Below are 23275 nucleotides of genomic sequence, written 5' to 3'. Positions count from 1 at the left end.
CAGAATTGGAATGGACCTATGTATGTCAACACATAGCAATTTTTCTTTGGAAGTTCAAAAGTAAAAAATAACACCTGCTCTCGACCTGTCATTCAAGAAACATATTTCCGTCACAGTGTCAAACAAATAAAATTCAACCAGAAATATCACTCATGAATAGAATTCCTGCTCCTAATTACTGCCAAAGGAATTACTAATTACCTGCTGAAATACATACATCTAGTTAGTATGGTCTTAAGTATGTGTTCCATTTAAAAAACCAATCAATAAATAAATAAAGTCTATAAAAAATGATCTGTGTTATGGAAAAAATTAGCTCATTTATTACTGTTCAGTTTCATGGCAAATAAACATGGCATGTGGTTGTAGGGACAAAAGACTGACTACCAGTACTCTATCTTTGAATACCAGTGAGATGTGATATTTGTTTGGAAAGTATGACACTTTACAAAAACACATGTGATAAAGGTTCATTTAGCAATGTATTTTTGATATGTTGCAATAACTCGCTGATTGCAAACTGCCTCAGGCAACAAGCAATGATCTTAAAGACAGATACACATCATTACAATGAAGAAAAAAAAAAGAAAGAATGGTACTGCTTCATACCTGTAGATTAATATTGAGGTGTACAAGACCTGTATGACTTTTTTTTTTTCAAGTTCAACATTGCGAGTACAATATGTATGTACCTTGTATATTGAAAATGGGACATAGTCAATCACTACTGGAGTTAAAATAATTCTTCAGGACTCCTTTTAACCATGTCATTGGATAAGCACATTATGACTATAGATAATTCTGGAAAAAGGAAAGAGGAAAGTCTTTTGGCTGATGAAACCATCCAAAATGTAAACACATCCCAGCTTGACTTTGAGTCTAAACCCAGCCGCCACCTGCAGCTAATAGAATAATATGCCAGAATTGTTTGAGAAGGCTCCCCGTTACACAACATTTTTTTCAATAATACTCCAATTCTAGTACCCTAACCATACAATAACAGTGATTTCTTAACTCAACTCTTTTCCACATCTGGGGGAAGATCCTCGGCTGACTTACATTCGCTGTGATGCTTGAAATAATCCGTAACAGCTGCTTTGGCATGTTTCTTCACTGCAGAGTTTAATCACCAACAAAGACAGAAAAGAAATAAAGCTAATCGAACAGAGACTTTTTTGGTTTGTTTGTTTGTTGTTGTTTTTTTACATGCAACAATCCATTCAATAATTCCACAAGTGTCCTATTTCAAAGAAGATCATTGTACCTTTTATATGTATGTCATATGCAGTTAATTTATACATGATAGCTTGATTAAAAAAAATATATAAAATCTGTTTTGTATTAAAGTTATTGTACATCATATTTTGGGAGAGAACTATCCATTTGTTTGGGACTGAAATATGTCAGGAGCATCCATGATGGTAACAGACTGTAGCATGAAATATGAACACTTTCAACATTCAATACTGTCTACATTAAACAAAATTTTGAAAGAAATAAACATCATGCATAAAATACTTTCCAAGTCATTGAATTAATTTTGACATTGTATCATCAAGTTTAAACAAGGTAACCAGGAATCACTTGGTTCAAAAAAAGAAAATGACTTCTATCTCAACATTCTTTCGACATCCTTTCTTTTCATTAATTTTACCTGAACAAGGAAAAAAATTCATTCTAGATTTCAAAAATCCTAAAACTTTTGCCATAGATGCCTTTTCAATAAGATGATGAAGAACAAGAATCCTTTCTTACCATTGACTTTCGTGACTAGTTTGTTGGCTGCAAGTTGATGAGACAAACATCTAGCCAGTGACTTGAACAAATCCTGTAAAGAAATATATCAATAGTGTCCACTACTGAACATCATCTAATCTCACATCAAGGAATATTTGCGATCACTCAATATATGCATGAGGAAGTAGTTAGAATCATCAATGAAATATTGACAATCTATGCTTTATATACTTGAACATTATCAATACAGAGCAAAGCTGGTTTGAAATTCCTTTAAAAAAAGTGTGGTTAAAAACTGAACCAAAATTGGTGACTTGAAACATTTTCCTAAATGAATGAATTTAAGGAAAGTTAGATTATGAAAGATTACGGAAATCGGCATCAGGCAGGGGCCATGAGGTGGCCCAGTCGGTAGCATATTTGCTTTGCAATCAGCTGACTTGGGTTTGAGTCCCTGTGAGTCTAGCTGAGCAAAGCTGTGTATTATCATGCTGAGCTCATCTAGTAGGGACAAAACACTCCATCCCTTGGATTAAATTAGGACATAAAATTGGCTCCACGTGTGATAGAGTCACAACACATGCACGGAACTGATCCCACTTCTTTCACTCATGGCAAAGAGCAGGGTGCTAACCCAATGATGAAATGGTCCACCAAAAATGCACACAGGAAAATGGGCAGAAGATGCTGCCCTCCCCTCCCCCATGGTTTGCCCAAGGTGACTAGCAGTAGTCAGTCAGCTAATAGTATCAATCAGGCACATTATTTTGTGCCACATGAAAAGAGAAGAAGCAGCATATCATGCATACACAACTTTGGAGCACTTGTTACATAAAAAAGACTAATCATAGCAACCCTTGTAAACAGGAAAAATGACACATGTCACTGGAGTAACTCTTTATGCGAGACGGTGTAAACCACTGGTGTGCTACTTTAATACATTATTCTGAAATTGCAACGTAAGCATACTTTGAGAAAACATTCTGTTTTTCAGATCCATTTAACTTTTCGTAGATTTTTGTTACACTGTGCGTGCAATGAGCAAAGTTGTGGAGAAAATGTCATGCTTTGCTATGATGTAAATTTTATGACATATCTATGATTAATATTCTTTTAAATGACCAGTGGATACCGTAGTGTTCAGTCATGATGTTCGCACACAAAACAGTGACAGACTAGAAATGTCGCTATGGCGACTGGTATGCCTCCGCCATAATGTATGATTCTCCTAATAGGTCTAGATAGTACAGGTGGACAATGTGTGATTACATCTTCACAAAACTGGCAAAATATTGAAATGACAAGTTTGTCACAAATGTGTTGAATGTTCACCTTCCTTGACCTTGGTTTAATTGGATGAATAGGAGAGCATGTATTTGGGGATTAAAGGACTTTAACTTGACTTTGACCCATTCATACATTTATGCACTGAGTAATTTTCATGGTACGGGTATGGAGAAAAAAAGCGATTTCTGTACTGAATAGTAAATTGTTACCATGTTCATCTGGCCTTTGACCCTAAAATTCATAAGATAATCACTTTCAGGTAGAACATGCATAAATATGCAGTAAAGTTTCACGATAAATTGAGCCACTTCCGAGATATGGAGGAAAAAGTTAGTTCAGCCCTTTCACTTGATCTTTGACCTTTTGACCTTTGAGGCAAAAAAAGAAAAGAAAAAAAAAACTCTCCAGAGAATTTCTATTAGGTTACACATGCATACACCAAGTGTTTAAAAAAAAAAAAAAAAAATCCTGCTGGCATTGCATGAACATGAGGGAAATGGTAAAATTTTGAAGTGTTGCACTTGACCTTTGACCCCTGAACTTTGACCCCATGAACCCTACATTCTCTAGATAATCACTGCCAGTCAGTACATGTATATACTATGTTCCATGAAGATACCTTGAACAATTTTCCAATTTACAGAGAAAACAAGGAAAAGTAGAAATCACGCAGTGCGTAATATATGTCCCCGCCGGAAGTAGCATTTAGTGACAAAATGTACAATATAGGTAAAAAGATCAAGGTCAAAGAAGTCAAAGGTCAAAATTCTATGTAGAAGTTTTGAAGCCCTCACCTAGTGCAATCACATAAAGCAAACGGAATCGAAATCGGGTTAGAAATGGCGAAGGAGTAGCATTTTGTAGCCAATGTACAATATAGGTAAAAAAATCAAGGTCAAAGGTCAAAATTCTGTGTAGAAGTTTTGAAGCCCTCACCTAGTGCCATCACATAAAGGAAATGGAATCGAAATCGGGTTAGAAATGGTGAAGGAGTAGCATTTGGTAGCAAAATGTACAATACAGGTCAAAAATCAAGGTCAAAGGTCAAAGAAGTCAAAGGTCAAAATTCTGTGTAGAAGTTTTGAAGCCCTCACCTAGTGCCATCACTTAAAGCAAATGGAATTGAAATCGGGTTACAAATGGCGAAGGAGTAGCATTTTGTAGCAAAATGTACAATATAGGTCAAAAATCAAGGTCAAAGGTCAAAGAAGTCAAAGGTCAAAATTCTGTGTAGAAGTTTTGAAGCCCTCACCTAGTGCCATCACATAAAGCAAACGGAATCAAAATCGGGTTAGAAATGGCGAAGGAGTAGCATTTTGTAGGCAATGTACAATATATGTCAAAAATCAAGGTCAAAGGTCAAAGAAGTCAAAGGTCAAAATTCTGTGTATAAGTTTTGAAGCCCTCACCTAGTGCCATCATATAAAGCAAACGGAATCAAAATCGGGTTAAAAATGGCGAAGGAGTAGCATTTTGAAGCAAAATGTACAATATAGGTCAAAGGTCAAGGTCGAAGGTCACAACTGAAATTCTGTGTAGAAGTTTCAAAGCTCCCATGTAGTGCTATCATATAAAGCAAACAGAATCAAAATCGGGTTAGAAATGGCGAAGGAGTAGCATTTTGAACATTTTGATCACACACGGACGCACGGACGGACAGACGGACAGACGGACACACGGACACACACACGTACGGAGCCCGTTTCATAGTCCCCTGCTCGAACTCGTTCGGCGGGGACAAAAAAAGAAGTTTTAATACTTTTACTCGACCTTTTGACCTTTGACCTTTGACCTCATGACCCAAACTTTCACCAGAGAATCTAAATTGGGTAATACATGTATACACTAAGTTTCAAGAAAATATCTTCAGGCATTGCATAGATATGGTGGAAATAGTGAAATTTTACATATTTGACCTTGACCTTTTGACCTTTGACCTTGAGCACGTGCACCCAAAAGTTGATAGGCACAACTTCACCCCCTAATACACATACAAGCCAAGTTTCATTAGGATACCTCAACAGGTTTTGATAGTTACCTTGTCCACAAAATTCATTACGGACGGACGGACGGACGGACGGACGGACAACCCGAAAACATAATGCCTCCGGCACCACTTCGTGGCGGAGGCATAAAAATTTACTGAAAAATCCAATACAAAACACCACTTGATATTCAATAACCGCATAATGCAAGCTACATGAGACAGAAATGGTGTCATGACTAACACTTTCATTATACTGTGTCATTTGACGATTTATGGATCCGTTTGGCTGTTTCTGCGTTTGAGCAATATATGCAAACTTGACACACTGTCAACTTGAGTTGTGCGTGTTAACATGGCACATAATGAGTTAGGGAGAAATTGGTCTCTCCATACCTTGTTGGCAAATTTTCCGTCCTTGTAGAATGGTGTCAGGTACTTGACGACCGCATTCGCAGCAAGCTTATGTAGGCTTTGAGACAGCTTCTCCTCTTTTCGCTTCTCTTCCAGCGATTCGCCCTTTGACCTCTCATTGTCCTCGATGTGGGGGTCAAAGGTGACCCGTTTCTTGGCCCCATTTGAGCTTGGCGAGTTGCTGATACACCCGGACTTAATGGCACTTAAAGATGACTTGACCTGAACCACCCAAGCAAAATGGAGATACACAGTGACCATGAGGCAGAAACAGCTGTGACAGAAATTCAAAGATATGACCCCCCCCCCCCAAAAAAAAAAAAAAAAAAAAAAAAAATGCCATGAAGCCAAACACAGACGACTGAACCATGCTCGAAAAATATTGTAAATGCTATGGGAAGTGCAATTGTGTGTGTGTTTTGTTTTTGTAAAAAACTGGGATAGATGCTTTCTCTGAAAACAAAAAGTTCCACATTTTACTTGATGCATGGAAGTCTCAACTCATCTTTCAGCCTCAAGAGAGTCCCTGCCAAAAAAAATCAGTGTTCAATATTACATCACAAATCTTATCACATTCTCAGTTTAATCATTTTTTCTACTTGCTATCATATGAGGAAAATCACACAATGTGTTGATACCTCTATACTGGAAAAAAAAATAGTTTACTGCAAGTAATTAAACCATTTAAAGAGATAATAGGATAATTTAAAGAAACTAATGTACAAGAGATATACAGTTGTTAAAGAAATAGTACCAAAAAGTGTATGCAACTTCTGGACCTAAGCAGTTAGAAGTAAAATATCAAGATATCCTGTGCTTTAAAATTGACTTAACCTTCTTTTCAAGGGTAATCAGCTTACATGTTGAGAAAGAAATATGCATGCCTGATGAAAATGCGGTTAAAAAGATGTAGAATTTAGTCTTAACAGCATTTTGCATGTTTAAAAAGTCTTGGTTTACTGCATTGCATCTCAATGGGAAGTGTATGGCAACTTACATGATTTTGTGTACTGGAGGCCTCTAGGGTAACATCCACAGCAGTTGGTTTGATATCAGATGTGTCCATTGTGGAACTAGTTGAAGTTGAGCATGATGCATGATTCAGAAGTCTTTCTTCCTTTGAATTTCTCATGTGCAAGTCATCCACATGGTCTCCCTCATCAACTTTAGCATCACTGCAGTTATCATCTGTCACTGTATCACTGCAGGGAGTGCACGAAGACCAGACTGCAGCTGTGCCATGTGGTGTCGGCAAACTAATTCCAGAACGCTCATCCTCATTTATGAATTTCTGGGAATTCCTCTCGCCTCGACAACTTGACGACTTAATGCCAGCTCCAGAATCTATCTCCCTTTCGTCAATCACAAGCATTCTTTCATCAGAAGCCCGGCAATCTTCACCAGTGTTGTCAGAAGTCAAGCTGTTAACATTAGTTGTCTGCAATTGAAATGAATTAAGAACGGGGACAGCTTGATCCACACTTTGCCCACTCTCGTGTTCTTCACTTTGCCGTGTTTCTCGTGTGCTACTAGTAGCAGCACTGTTGTCCATGATACCATCACGCTTTGCATCATGACATGAGCTGGCGCTTAGTCTGCTTCCGTCATCAGCTTTGTCTTCATCATCAGACCGGTATTCGTCCGCGTCAAGCTCCGCCTCGCTGAGGAAGCTGCATCCCTGATTGTCATCGCAGTCTCCGTCTTCAAATCCTTCCACAGCGGACGACTCCCACTCGCCCACGTCTCCAGTGAAATTAATTCCTGCACTCTCGCCCCAAGAAAGCGCAACAGATTCAGTAGAACTACCAGCAGCATCTTCATTTGCCTCATTTTCAGCAGGTTTTAAGACATTGACCTCAGTGGATTGCGACTGGAGCAAAGTTGATGCCTTCCTGAAACCGGAGGGAAACCCTGTCACTCCTTTTGACTTCTGCGCTCCAACTTCAGATGGAGAAGATTTGGATGTCCGAGATTTTTTGTCCGAGGAAGAGACTCCTCCCTGAAGTTGTTGAGCTGCAAGCATTGAGGCAGCTGAGCAGAATCCTGGCAGAGTGGGAAGGGATGGACCTTTGGCTGTCTGGCGTGAAGTTTCCTGAGAACAGGAGAAAAAGTTCAATACACACTTCCTTTAAATTCAACTGGCAGCACTCAACAGTATCAGTATACTTACCATCAACACAACCTACATGGAAGTTTTCATTCATATTCAATTTTCCCTGCATTTGTTTGTAATTCATTTTGGCTTAGTCTTCTGTTTTCTAGACATACTTGCTAACTCTACCGATATGGAGGGTAGACTTCCGCTTTCTAGAGATTTTAGCCAGCTACTGATTTTTTACTCTTAAGGTATACCAATTTTGTAGCAAGCCTGCCATAAAATCAAATGAAAGTCACAATTCCCCTTCCTTGTGCATTGATTCTCTCGAAAACAGCTAGAATATTATGTTCATGCACCAAATCACATATTTTGAAGCTGAAAACCAAAAAACTCCACTCCGTGGGAGGGGACACCCAATCCTACACCCTCCCCCGCATGCAAAGTGCCCTCGGGCTCGGTCACTGCACTTCTTCGCAAATCTACCACTTTAGCACTTCAAAATGTTGGTAAGTATGTCTAGAAAGTGGAAAAAGTTCAACATATATGCCCTTGGTCACCACAGACCCTCACTAAAGTTTGTAAATTCATCAAGCAATCATAAACCACTGTCTCCATCATTCCTTCTTGCATAAAAACACCTGAAGATCATGTTATCAAGAAGACCAATTTCAGCCAAGTTGATGATGAAAGAAACTTACATGTAACATAACTTTTTTTCTTAAACCACTTGCCTACTCAGGCAAGCAGATTTTCAAATTGTGGCAGAACACTTGCCCAAACATGAATTTTACTAGCAGGAAAAGAAAGTCCAAAAGCATAAGAAAATGATATAGATATTCACTTGTACGTCAAGGGCTTGAAAGAACACTATCATCTGAATAAACAGCACACATTGATTCGCATGCTTAAACACATTGGAGTCAAAACTTGTGTTGGTGTTGCATTGCACTGGGGTTTCTTCATGTTAAGTGTTGGAAAGTTGCTGCAATGAAATTAAAGTGCATTGCATCACTAAACAGTCATTATCTTTTGGTCTTCTCTATAATTGACTTTGTGGGTTTGAAGGGGGGGGGGGGGGAGGGGAATCAAGAAAAGTTGGCTTCAAAACTTTTTGCTAGCCCAATACGGGCAAGCAATTTTTCTCAAGCACTTATGTACAATTTTGTAGCACCTTCCTTAATGAAATAAAAAACAGATATGGCTCACCTTGTGATTGGACATTGCTGTGTCACAATCGTCGTCACTCGCATGATTTAACAACAGTTCATGTAACCTGGACTCTGTCGTCATCTTCTTGATCTCCCTGACCTATGAGAGTACAGGTAAAAACATCAGAATATGAAATCATCAACACCAACACTTAAAAACGAATTTTCATGAAAACTAATATCTATTACACAAGTGCATATTACATTATATAATATTCATTATGTAATATACCATCTCCTATTTGTTAGAGTCTATCTGGGTCACATCAAATCAGAGTACTGATTTTTGGATAGGCTTCTTTTTCTTCATATTTGGCAGTTTCCTGGTAATTTTGATGGTTTTCAATATTCCAGAGTCTGAGGTTTTATACATCATGCTTACTTTGTTTCTTAAGACCTAAGACAGAATCAGAAAATAAAGTAGGCTACCAGAAAAACACAGCTTTGGTAAAATCAGCCCCGAAGTGTAAAAGTAGTCAAGTGCACAGGAGTTTAAGCATTTAAATGTTTTAAGTCAATTCAAAACATCACAACACAATGCTTTATAAAAACTTACAAAATTTTTGATTGCAGAGCTTTCTACGACACTGAATTCAGACTTGAGGTAGTTCAGATATTAAGCATTCAGTTAACTAAAAAAAACAAAAACTAGATATATCGCTACGGCGACTGATATGCCTCCGCCATAATGCATGGTTCTCCTAATAGGTCTATAGCACAATGTCTTGACAATGTGTGATGACAGTTTCACACAATTGGCAAAATATTAAAAAGACAGGTTTGACACAAATGTGCTGAATGTTCACTTTCCTAGAACTAGGTTCAATTGGATGAATGATTAATATGTCAGAGTGCAGGTATTTGGGGAACTGACGATTTTTACTTGACTTTTGACCCTTTTATAAGTTTATGCATTGAGTAATTTTCAAGGTATTGAGAAAAAGTATAATTTCAGTATCAAATGGGAAAATAGCATTATCTAAACCTGGCCTTTGACCTTTGACCTCACAGTTCCAAAGAGAATTACTGTTAGGTTGAACATGCATAAATATGTAAGTTTCATGATGATACATTGAGTTACTTTTGAGATATGGAGGAAAAAGTGTAATTCAGCACGTTCACTTGACCTTTGACCTTTTGGCAAGAAACTTCCCACAGAATATATATTGGGTAATACATGTATACATCAAGTTAAAAAAAAAACAAAAAAAAAACCTTCAGGCATTGCATAAATATAAGGAAAGTAGTGATATTTTGAGGAGTTGACCTTGACCTTTGACCCCCTGACCTTTGAACCATGACCCCCAACTTCCCCAGATAATCACTGCCCATTGGAACAAGCATATATACTAAGTTCCATGAAGATACCTTGCACCATTTGCGAGATATGGAGAAAAACATGAATTTTCAACCTTTTTTTTTTTACAAAACCTGTGACCTTTGACCTTTGACCCCGTGACCCTAAAATCCAAATAAAGTATTAACCCCCCAGGATATACCCTCATACCAACTTTGATGTAAAACCACCACACGGACGTACGGACGGACGGACGGACGGACGGACGACCCGAAAACATAATGCCTCCGGCCACTTCGTTTGCGGAGGCATAAAAGAATCATAGTTCTTATCATACCGTAGTTACGGGTAAACTCGGCCAAGCGGGTAAACTCGGCCCCCGCACGCATTACAAGTGGCCGAGTTTACCAGCTAGGCCGAGTTTTCCCATAACTATGGTACAGCCTTTTCTCCCTGTTTTGCAGATTCTTGAAGCTTTAGTGCCTTCAGCTTTACACTGGTATCATGGGGACAAGTCAAACTTAGTGCATATCAACAATTATCCTACTCAAGTCGAAGGTGATTCACATTACCTGACTGAACACTTTAGCCTTGTAGAGATTGCTAGATTTGGCTGCCTGAAACACAGCATGCTCACTCCGGATCGCACAAGACTGGGCTTTAGCATCTCTGTGGAAGGTCGTATGAAAACAGAAAGTTTGTGTTTGTGGAAAGGTCTGCACTGAAGATATATTGACTCGGGAAAGAGACAATGATTACTGTGGCACAACTGCATCAAACATAAAACTGATAAATATACAGTCACTAAAATTATGCAATACAATATAACCTATATAAGATGAACTCTTAATGATGACGTGTTGGCTACAATGTGCAGAAGTTTCATGCCAAGAATGTTTCTGGTTTTACAGTATTTCATTTTGTACTGGGCCCACAAACACCAGGTCTAACCCTATCTGTCACTCTTCCCAAGTCACTTCTATACCAGCAATGTCATTTCTGAATGCCAGCAAGGCCTTGCTACAGGCTAACCACAGATTTAACCAATTCCAAAAATAAAGTAAAAAAATAATAATAAAAACGAACAAAGGTTTTGCTCTAAACAATTTTCATGACATGACATTTATTAATGTGTTACAATCCCTTGCATCCCCTAATGTGTGTGCGGGACACATGCATGTAACATTTATCTTTGAAAAATTAAGACAAAAATCAAATTTGGCAGCAACCTGCCTATAGTGGGCACCTGTCAATGGGCAATCACATTTCCCCTCAAGCAGTCACTACTAGTATATACAGGTTTGAGAGTAAATCACAGATGCTGTGGCAACTGCCTCATCTACAACCTGTATCTTATCGATGATCAATTATATTCCTGCTTACCTGCTCAGCAGTCTCTCGGGTTCATCAGGAAATGCAGCTTTAATATTTTCTGCTAGTGATTGCTGAAGAAGCTGCATGCAGTGTTCTCTGACCTGCATTGCAAAAACATTACTGTATGTCACCCTCAGATCCATCAAACATGGAAGTTCAGAGTTCATCTAAGATATCCCATTTGTGGGAAGGGTTTGTCAAATTCGTTCTGTCATCTGTCCTTGCTCTGAAACTCTGAGAAAGCTGCTGACGGAAAAGACGCAAAACTCTTTATCTTCGAACAAATACCAGTTCCCCTATTTCCTAACCACATTACTTCAATTTGCAGTTTTCATGGATTTGATGTCTGCAACTTCATCATCCAGGGTCACTTGGTGACTAGTCTAATACATCACACTTGCTTCTTCACGAGTGTCTTAAAACTTCTCTAGGTTTCATGAGTAGACCAGAACACAACATCACAAAATTCATACGGAAGAGAATGCTGCACATAATCAAAGATGATCCAAGTGGTTGTGCAAAAAGCACCTAGTGAAGGTAGCAGTGAATTGTTCTACCCTTATGTCAATGAAATCAAGTCTTCTCCATTTTTTTTTTAAGGCCAACGGAATTAGTCGTATAAAACACCTTTTTTACGAACTTATTATATCCAAACTTTTTACCTTGATAGTAAGCCCTGCCAATCTGCTACTACTGGCATCTTTCAAGAGACAGTTTGCATCTGTAATGAAAGGATGGAATGTGAAGGATTTACAAGAAATACTTAGCCTACTTTTCATTGTCAAATAGGGAGGCTCTATGAGTGGAATGACAAATTGCACACCAGTCATTGAATACACTGATGAGACTGATTGACCATAATCCACTCTATTTCTTTATTGCTCTCTTGAACATCCGAACTCAGACTTCCCAACCTTCCTGATCGAAAAACAGGGATGATTTGGCTCAAAAGTAGGAAAGAAAGAGTAGTTTCCATAAGAGTGTGTAGTAAAATTATCAAGAAAAACAGGAAACTTCTACTGAAACAAGAGCTGGAAATAGTTAAAATTAAGATTCTTTCCTCCAAATTCAGAATGATTGGGAGGTCTGCGAGCTTTATGAAACTATATCCACTTTGATGTTTTCCTAATTTGGCTATCCCCTCAGGTTTCATCTTTTTGTCACTCTGCACTTGTAACAGAAATTAGCCTGGTAACTTACATACTTGACAAGAGGTGTGGGAGACTTATGCAGTCAAAACCAATAATGTAACAATTAAAGCTCTTCACTATCTTAAATTAAAACCCATCCAAGCTCTGATGAAGAGACACTACATTGACTACGTTATAAATCTATCTCTCCCTCTATTTGACAGAAATTTCTTGTGTTCTCACCTGGCACTTCAGCTGTTGTTTCTGTTCTCTGCTTCTGTATAAATGACAATGATCAAATGCAGCCCTACTCATTGCACATTGACTAATAAAACAACTTTGCATCATCATCATCAAGACCTCAGTCACCTTTTTGAATCTTTGTCATAATTATACACATACACCTTATGCACTTAGAAACATCAGTATTAAGCCCTATATAAGTGTTATTCGTTATCATTATCATTATCACCTCATTACAAATGTTAAACCTACGTAGAATTAAAGAAAAACAAACAAAGAAGACCTAAAATCCATTTGTCTCTGCCCAGGAGTGACACATACTCAGCGTCACAGAGGTGAAATGTGAGAGATCTATCTGTTCAGGTCACATGCCTGCTCAAAAACTCATGCAAATGAGAAAAATTCCTTTTTGTAACATGTAGACTGGAATTCACTACTTCTCTCACTCAGCCACATTGCCCATTTGCCATCCCCACATTTTCCATCAATTCTCTAATGCGATTTTTTGGACAGAAAACCTGATTTCTAATTTTAGGCACTTACTTCTAAAAGAATTGCTGTTTACAGACCCATCTCACGAATTGGGACATGACAGACAATTTCATGACCGCTCTGAAGGCAAGGACTGCAGTGCACATGAGATATATGCATTGTCCTTTTTCAAAAATCAAAGTTAGATGTTTCCAACATTGGAGATACATTGCATCTGTGTTATGGGAGACAATATTTGGCTAGGTTTTAATTTCACAAATATCAATCAAATAGTAACATTCAAGGAAATAAAACCACCTTGCTTTTACAAAACACTATAGGATATGTTTGGCCTTGCTTCAACTATGTTAATAATTGACATAAAGGTTAAGGTAGTGGTAGCTGCTGGGAGGTTAATGAAATGAGCATGCATGTATTAATTTAAAGAGCGATGAACCTAAAAGAAGTGGTGCAGTCTGTCCTCTGAGTGACATTGTTTTACCTTTCTTCTCTTGCTGAACTGGTCTTGAATGAGTTGTTTCATGGCGGCTTTTCTCTGTTCATTGTCTCGGTCATCGTCATCACTGTCGTCAGAGTTGAAGTCATCATCATCTGACCAGTCTGTCGGCCTGCGCTTTTTACCAACGTATGTTCTGTAGATAGATATGTGAATGACTCATGTCTGGATGAAATGGGAACAAAAATTGGTCTGCAACTACAGTTCCTTTTAATGTCTCAGACACCTTGATCTTGTATACAACTCATTTAAGTTATTCAAAAGAAAAAAATAATATATCCGATAGCTTTAGTGCTGGTTGGTGGCAGTCCACAACATCACACAACCACACTTTTAGTCCATTGAGGATGGACTGATTTTGCTACAACACGCATTTCCCATAGACACCTGCCCGAGTACTCAGGGACTCGTCCTCAATGGGTTAAAACAAATTACAACTCAAAGCAAGTTCAGTGAAAAAACCCTCACTAAGTTGGCTGGTGAAATTAAAAAAAAAGAATGACAAACTTAGCATAAACACTTACTCGACATGTATGCGATGTAATTTGGAGCTAATCGTTCACACATATTTCAGTTTTGTTTTGTTTTTGTCCCAATTTTTGATAGTTATCCCTTTTGGGATAAATACTTTCCATAACAATTATCATCATTCCAATACCCTGTAGCTGTCTTGGAAATAATGTTGTGACAATGTCCCATTAAAGTAGTTTCTAATTTTCAAGTGCCCCTATTAAACAGTGGCAACTGTGTGGTTAAAAAATCTTATGTTAAATATGATATAGAAGGAGTATGCTTACGTGTCTCTTCCAAATTTGCCTCCGCCATATAATTCATCATCATGCTGGTTCAGGGGTCTCTTCTCAATGTATGTACGCCCCATGTGATTCTTTCTGGCATCCCCTCCGAGTATCCCACGTTGCAACTCATCCAATCGCTTCTTGACGACATCTGGCGTCTTGCAGACATCACACATCCCAGCACACTCGGGCGCCTTGTCACCAAAGTACTTGGCAATGACACTATGTCGGCAACTATGTATGAAATTGAGAAGACATACGATGCAATACGTAACCCTTTACGTGCCAAGCCACTTGACTTCTTAAATAACTTACCAAACTTCTTCATCAACGCTCAGTAATCCATCAAAGTGTGACCAAGTTGTAAATTTACCAAGTTCAGTTAGTGTTAGATTTTTAACAAATGCAAACCTCTTCACTGACAAATTCAAACACTTCAATCTTGCTGGCAACTGCAAATTTTATCTACAATATTTGCAAGGTAACAAAAGTGTAACCACAGAACCTTTGGCCTCACAGCAGATTGCAATTCGTACTTCCGTCTGTCACTTTTTCTTTTTAATGAAGCTATTTTGAAAAGTTTGATCTGTTTATAAATAGGTGACTAACACCTTCGTCATATATCTTTGTCAGGGGAAAGTTTCCAGCCATAAAGTGGTTGCCACGGTAGTAAACTGCCAAATATACAAGTGTCTTGGAACACTTGTATCTGAACACATTAGAGGTCCTTCATTATGCCAGTACTAGTACCTGCTAAGTTGTTGATTCATCGAGAGAGTCTACACAAGCCGTTCCTTTTTTCTTTTCTTTTTTTGAAGCCAAGGACAATAACGATCGTGCTATCATGAATAGTTCGAACATTCATGTATTCAGCAATATATAGCTATTATGCGAAGGACACACAGAGCGACACATTTCCCTGGATGACATATTATGGTTTTGTTGTTAATACTTTTTCAAGGGTGCTTCCTTGCAAAAGAGTGCAAAAAATCTTTGTCAAACAGATGTCACTTTACCATTGACTGGAGCAAATTCTAGATGAAGAAATGATTGAAACAAAATGTATGTGCACTCATAGCAAAGCACAATGTCTTGTGGTTGCACTTCAGAGAATCTTTACAGTTGTCACAAGTACCAAGTCACAGTGATTTCAAACTTTAAAGGCACATGGTCCCAGTGGTTTAGTAAAATGCATACGCGGGCGCATGACGCAAGTTTCCTATAGAGACCTACGCGTTCTACTCCTCTTTAGCGCTGACGCTTTGGTCCATTTCCCCGTGTCCGAAGAAGTCCGATCCACCGTAGTCAGTGGTCCAATCACAGTTCGGCTCATGATTTGGCTGAGGGGGATGGCAGCTTAGCAAACTTCTTTTGTGATGTCATACTAAGAAGCACATAAGCACGCTTCCTGGCATCACTACAGACTGCGTGACGCGCAGAGAAGACAAACAAGAGACCCGCGGGTCACGCGCTCAAATGAGTATCGCAATTTCACCTTCCACGCATTCTTGCACAATCTTACCTGAGAACATTGGAAACTTTAGGTCTGCATATGGATCCCTCCCCCCCCCCCCCCCCCCCCTCAACTCGGGGGGGGGGGGGGGGGGGGGGCAGGCAGCCCTGGATCTGCAATTAACAAACTTGGAACTAAAGTCATCAATGTACAAACTCATGGTATTAACTTTGCTTTATCATTTCTAGTTCTAGAGCAGAAGATTTTAAATATTCCTTAATGTGGGGGGGGGGGTGGGCCCCCTAGGGACCCCCCCAAGAGGGACATGGTGCCCATTTGAAGGAATTGAGATCCTATCCCCCTAGGGATGCTACCTACCAAGTTTGGTGAAAATCAGACATGGCGATCTCAAAGTGAAGATGAAAATGTACAATTTAGGCCCCATTAGGACCCCTCCCCACCCCCTTCCCCTGGGTCCCAACGGGGGCACCCCTGATTCCCCCATGAACAAACTTGAAACTACAGTCATCAATGTACCTACTCAGAGTATCAATTAAGCTCTATCACTTCTGGTTCTAGAGAAGAAGATTTTTAAAGATTCCTTAATTTTAGGGTGTTTGGGCCCCCCTGGGGCCCCCCAAGTGGGCCATGGTGCCCATTTGAAGAAATTGAGATCCTATTCCAATAGGGATGCTACCTGCCAAGTTTGGTGAAAATCGGTCATGGGGTTCTCAAGAAGAAGATGAAAATGTAAAAAGTGTACGCACGACGGACGACGCACGACGCACGACGGACGCCGGACAAAGAGCGATCGCAATAGCTCACTTGAGCCTTTGGCTCAGGTGAGCTAAAAAGGCAATGTTACCTAGCAACACCTACGTGCTTTACTCTTGATGACAGCTCAACTTCGGCAATCTTCGTATCATGATAACGGTGATCTGTAGTATCATCAACAGCACTCTCTACACTACCGGGACTATGCGCCTTTAACACAACTCCACTGCAAGTTGTAGTTTATACCATGATTCATTGAGAATGCTCAAAACTAAAAAAAAACAAAAACTGGATGTCAATTTTTCTGTGAGATTTTCCATGGACCAACGCACTAACCAATGTACCGACCAACCAACAAAAATGCATTAGACCAAGACATTTTGCTTAATCTCGCCCTTACCATTCAACCATTCCACCATCAAATAAAGAATGAAAATAGTGTCGCTTTCAGTTTAAAAAAGCTGCCTGCTGTAGCTGCCTTACTTTGCTTCCTCACAGAATTTGACGAGTGCTTCAAAGCTCTTCATGGATGATTTACTGACTGGAGCTGAACTTCCTGATTTTTCTTTCTGCAAAATGAAGGAAGGAGAAAAAGAAAATGTCACAGAGCTTTACAAAAGATGTCAGACATGCCTGATGATGACATGGAATAAGACTCCAGCAAAGCTGAGGACCAGCACCTACAAAACACAGAGTTAAGGAGAAATTCATAGGATAAGACACCAAGGGGTTGTTACGGTGCAGTGGTAATAAGCCCATGGACTATCAATCATGAAATCCCTGGTTTGAGCCCCCTGGCTTCAATGATTGGACCCTTCAGGAAATGAACTTTATCCTAGCCATTCAGAGGGGACTACAAGCCATCAGACCTGTGGTTACTTGCTTACAAACACTCTTACTGCTTCTTAAGTAACTGCATAAAAACAAATCGTGATAAATAAAAAGTATTTTCACTTCATTTCACTCAAGTTTAGTACAGTGTAGATATTTCTCTATGGATGCGATGAGTCAATAGTAACAGATCAGCAAGAACTTCATAGATACTACACAAAAATTCATACAACAATGAGTATTGCAATGTCATTGATTCATCTAACGAGGCATCCCATGGGAACTTTGATAGAATGGACATGGCTATATGGCTGTGAAACTATTTGCCTCACACAATTCTGTGTGAGAAAAAAAAAGCCAAGGGCATTATCTTTTTCTTATTTTTTTATCATCTTCTGAAAAAAAAGAACATAAAACACCTCATCCTTCCCATGATAGATTCTCCAAGAACACTCAAAATGCCTCATGTCTGGATCTGTCTTAAGTTTAATTCTCATTTCAAAATCTGCAATAATGTCAGAGCCTTGAGGTAATAAAATGGGAAATGTTCCGTTAAATGTATTGATTCATTTCATGCGACTACTAAGGAAGCAACAAATGCTGTATAAAGCAAGCAACAAAAGGACTGACAGCTTAGATGTCCCTCTAAAGGACCAGGCAATGGGGATAACATGCCTTACCTAGGGGCACTACCACTACAGTCAGGGGACTTGAATCAGGTACCAGGCTTGTTATTGATAGTCTTCTTTGTATTCTTTGAAAGGCTGACCTTGCTTTTGGCACAAGCTATCTCCTGCGTGATAAAGAAGGCCACTTGATTTCTCTCTTGTCTGGAGTAGTAGAGACGGCATCTTGACTGATTTCCATCTCTCCCCGCCCGTCCGGATTCCTGGTAGTATCCGGCCATCGATTTGGGAATGTTGAAGTGGGCCACAAACCTGGGACAATAAAAGTAGATTCAAAGTCAGCAACATCGCAACAGTAGAGAACCAGAACAATTCAAGTTCTGAGATAACAGATGACCCATCCATTGTACGTTGCACTACTTGGTATGACCATCACCACATGGTGAAACCACAAAACATTAACAATCAAGATTCCCTGTAAAATGCATAGATCTTCTTATTCTTGGTACATATTCCTTTGACATATTTCCACTGTCATTTCTCTAATGTCTCTCTTGACCTATCAATTCTAAGTAAAATCATTAACTTATTGCCCATGGGAATTAGGTGTGCTAAGTCTCGAATAAATGTGATGCTACTATCTCCAGGAAGCAACATCTTAATTTGTTCAATACTACAAGAAGGGAGACAGTAAGCCAGTTTGGGGTTCCACTTTGCGCATGAGCAGAAAATGGTCATTCCTACCAACATGGCTTGTTAGTTTTTATAAATCCAATGAGATCTGGAATGTGAAACTATTCAAGTAATCATTATAGATGGTGCTTGCCTGCAAAACCACCTGACAGCAAAAGTGGTATTTGGCAATATCAATGGAAAGAGATTGTTGATACATCCATGCAAAATAATGAAATGAATCCTTTCCCAGGTGTTAATTGACAGACCATTCTAGTCACCTGGTCTACGGAAGTTATCCTTTGTTTGAACAAGATCGATAAATTCCATAAACTGTTACATCTGGCAAGCCTATACACTATGTCACTTTGAAAAAAGGGTACAGTAAGTGCCTAACCAACTGAGAAAAAAGAAAATTACTTTGTAACCGTGTGGACATGAGCTGACTCCAAAGTGGATCATACATTCACCTGACTGTTGCCTTGTCTACTCCCATGCCAAAGCTGATGGTAGCCACGATGACTTTGATCTTTCCACTCATCCATTCCTCCTGCACAGAGGTCCTGTCCGCACCCTTCATGCCGCCGTGGTATGCCTTGGCTGTCAGTCCACGACGTGAGAGGCTTGCTGCCACTGTCACACAGGCATCTCTTGTCCGGCAGTAAACAATTCCACAGCCTGAAGTATTCTGACAATGTTTTGAAAATTCATACTGATTTACAGCTAGTCCAACAACTGAACTGAACTTATGTATTTATATCTCACTATATTTGTTACTCGGCACAATAGCAGCATAAAGTCATTCTTTGCAAAATTATATGGTTTAGTTTGTGAATCTTTCAGCAATATGAGTTGAACAACAATGTTTGTTGGTGGCAGAATACAAATGGAAATGGATTCTTCACAGAAACCAAAACAACACTGCTCATGAAGAAGAGATATGTCTATCCAAATACTTGTTAAAATTGCTACAAGCAAATAACCATGAGCAAGTTTGCTTCGTGCAGTTTCTAGCTCCTACAAGATATTGAAAAAAACAAAACAACATTTAAGTGTTTATCTGTCGTAAGTTCGTACGTTTGATGTTTGATAAAGATTGATGGAAAGGAATAAAATGAAATATCACCTTATAGTGGTACATATAGTGTAAAAATGGTCAACTTTTCTCACCCCTAGTTTCTCATCCTTTTCGAGTAGACGGAGACCAAAGTCTTTCAGGTGGTCTATGGGATCTTCGAGGACATCCTTGAAGATGACATCATAGAAGAGGTTGGCTCTGAAGCAACTAGCCTTGAACTCCGCAACCCGCCCTTCCATGCTGAGCTGCTGTAGGATGTCCTTCCTCACCATGTCTGTAGCAGTGGCTGTGAGCGCAACGCAGGGTACTTTGGGGAACATGCGGTGAAGGTTACCAAGTTTCAGGTAGGAGGGGCGGAAGTCGTGGCCCCACTGAGAGACACAGTGTGCCTCGTCCACTATAAAACTGCCCAAATGTCCCCTGCTGTCCAAATTCTTCATGAGAGCCTTGAAGTTGTCGCTGGTCGCCGTCTCCGGAGTGATGTACAGCATCTTGATCTTTGGTTTCTTGCTGTAGAGGTCGGCCAGGACGAGCTTGCGCTGGGCCGCTGGAATCTTGGAGTTGAGACTCTCTGCCCTGATGCCCAGCTTGTCCAGGTGGGTGAGCTGATCTTCGATGAGGGCAATGAGCGGGGACAGGACAAGGGTGATGCCTTTCTTGCAGGTTGCAGGCAGCTGGTAGCACAGAGACTTACCAGCTCCCGTTGGCATGGAGATGAAGACATCTCTCTGTCCTAATGTTGGCAGAAAAATCAACTTTTAATCAAAAGATTATTTTTGTTGTTTTATGTGTATCAAACTAAGAGTAATATTTTCTGTATACCCATCAAAATGACATCATGTATTTTATACTCACACATAAGATCACATTTATTCTGTAACTCCATCCACATGAATGCCCTACAAAGGCTTGTTACATTTCCGTCTCTCGCAATCAATCTTCACATCTAGATAATCTAGACATCTATATAGTACCCATAATCAATCTAGTTTAAACGTTAGACAGTCTACACAATCGATCAACTGCCATGCCCAGTGCTCATCCCCCTTTAATAGAGCACTCCAGAATTCTTTTAAGTACGGTACTTCATGTTTCCTGGTCATTTTAAACTCTTTGACAGATAATTTACTCAGGTATCCAATTTGATGTTTCATTAAGTAAATTTAAGCTTTAAGCAATAGGCCCTATAACATTAATCCTCATGTTCAACAAATTTCTTCTCATACATGTTTAGATCTTTGACTTTGAGTCTAATATATCATTATCGGGTTAGTGACTGCAAATGAAAATTTCAACAATAATTTAATTCAAATGTTTTTATACCTTTGTACACCTCTTCCGAGGCCTTCTTCTGAAGGCCCGATTTGAATCCAGTGTGTTTGAAGATGCTCTGTAATTTCTCTTGAAGTAAAGGTATGGAGCTCGTAAATTTTGATGATGTCGACGCATGTTTGCCCTCGCCTGGATTCACCGTCCTGCTGGACATCATCGAACTCGAGACCGGCTTTGCAGCAACGTCCACGCCGCTCGCGCCTGACAATGATTGGGTCTCTTTGCCTCGGCCTTCCTGAATCTGCTCATCTCCACTCGGTTTAATCGTGAGATATTCTGTTATTTTGGTAGATTGTTCCACTGAGCGTTTCTTTACAGCGCGTTTTGGCATCTTGTTGTTTTCATGCCGCCATGTCACCGTCGTCGATCAGGTTCAGACCTGCCTTCTGTCACTTTCATGCGCGTCAGCTGTAGAAAATATGGACAAACAAGTGCATAGCATGCAGAGCGCAGAGAAAGCTAGGCAGCAGGCAGTGCAGAGCGCAGCGAGCGCAGTGGAGAGCTGAGCGAGCGAGTGCGGTCACCTGCAGCAGTTCATTCATTTTGCACGTGAGTCATGTGGCAGTGTAGAGCAAATGCGATGTTTTGGGTGTAATCATTTCGGTGCACAGTTGGCGTTTCATATTACCCCCGAGAGATATGAAAAAACAACAACGATGTGAACGAATGAGTCGAAGACTTGTGGTCTTTTATAGAAAGATCAGTCTCTCTCCCCCCCTTTTTTTTTGCTTGAAAAAAGGTTACCAAAAGAGAAAAACAAACAGACAAAAACATAGGGATCCCAAGGGTTCTGCCACAAATTCATTCCACAGCTGCTACAGCACCTTCTCACAGCGATGGATAGGCAACCTGTATGGATCAGGAGCAGTCGAATGCGGCTTATTTGAAGTAACCCTGTGCCCCTCGATCCCTATAGAAGCGCACCCAGTTAATTTGCAAACAAGACAGATCGTAAAATCAGGCTTGTTCTCATTCGAACAGAATAGAATGTAATTAGAAACCCAACAATGACTGAAAACCTGCAGCAACATCATGTTGTGTATACCTCACTTAAGAAATGGGAAAAAGCATCCGGTTGCATGGCTCTAAAATTATTTGTGAGCGGAGTAAACTCAAACAAAATGGTTGTGATATCAAAATCGGGCCTAATAATATATAGCTTATAATTATCACGGATAAAATCGAGTGTCCGGTAATCCTCTATAGCATGCAAATTAGATGATGGACTAATTTAACAAGTGTTTCTTTTCCCTTGCAACATGAAAGAGTTCTGCTGCCCCTTGTATATATAGTGACCCGGTGGATCAACAACTGGAAACTGTTTCCGAGTCAAAACTAGCTGCTCAGCTCGCCCGGCTTCGACGGGTTTTGTTTGACTGAGCATCCACCTCTCACCCAGCCTAGCATTAACAATAATCTTATACAGCGTCAAGTCAGTTAATAAAATGACATGCGACTCATGCCCAAAATTTGGCTGCATGATTGAGTTCAATCGGATTTATTATCACATTGTCTTATTTTCTAGATATGAAATACCCAATCAACTGAACGAAAAAAAAAGTAGTGGCAAAATACAAATAATTGCAACAACACATTGGTTTTGGAGATGAAATAAGTACCGGTAGCAAAGTCTGTACATTCTGAGAGCAAGTTCTACTTATAACCAGTGTCGGATCCAGAGGAGGGGGGGGGGGGGGCACCGGGCGCCCCCCCCCCTTTATTTTTTATTTTTTTGGTTAAAACAAAAAAAAAGGGGGGGGGGGAATGGAGGTGCGTGCACCCCCCTTAAATTTTGTAAAGGCACCACCCCTTTACGGAATTCCTGGATCCGCCCCCTGCTTACATATTTAGGCGTATTGTACCATTCCAATTTAACAATACCTGAAGAGAGTGAAATTTTTATAGGAATTACCGAAGAAAGTATATGGCCAATTAAAACATGAAATTGCGAA

General features: G+C 39.7%; 1 protein-coding gene across 1 annotated transcript; it reads right to left on the bottom strand.

The window, feature by feature from the left end:
- Positions 1–311: 311 nt before the first annotated feature.
- On the bottom strand, positions 312–21654 carry LOC139721965 (uncharacterized). The gene is made up of 17 exons (XM_071633289.1): positions 21579–21654; positions 21315–21524; positions 20084–20724; positions 19384–19601; positions 18385–18553; positions 17268–17353; positions 14558–14791; positions 13746–13896; positions 12773–12806; positions 12062–12120; positions 11409–11500; positions 10598–10694; positions 8727–8828; positions 6420–7514; positions 5405–5644; positions 1756–1828; positions 312–1113 (listed from the first exon to the last, which is right to left on the bottom strand). The coding sequence occupies exons 1-17, from the start codon at positions 21652–21654 to the stop codon at positions 1016–1018; spliced, it is 3675 nt and encodes a 1224-aa protein (XP_071489390.1). The 3' UTR covers positions 312–1015.
- Positions 21655–23275: the final 1621 nt, after the last annotated feature.

This window comes from Diadema antillarum, unplaced genomic scaffold, assembly GCF_040938485.1.
Source record: "Diadema antillarum isolate AM-2024a unplaced genomic scaffold, OU_Dant_1.0 scf00000014, whole genome shotgun sequence".
In the NCBI taxonomy this organism is placed as follows: Eukaryota; Metazoa; Echinodermata; class Echinoidea; order Diadematoida; family Diadematidae; genus Diadema; species Diadema antillarum.
Note: the sequence above shows the minus strand (reverse complement) of the source record. Positions and strands in the feature narration are given on the sequence as shown.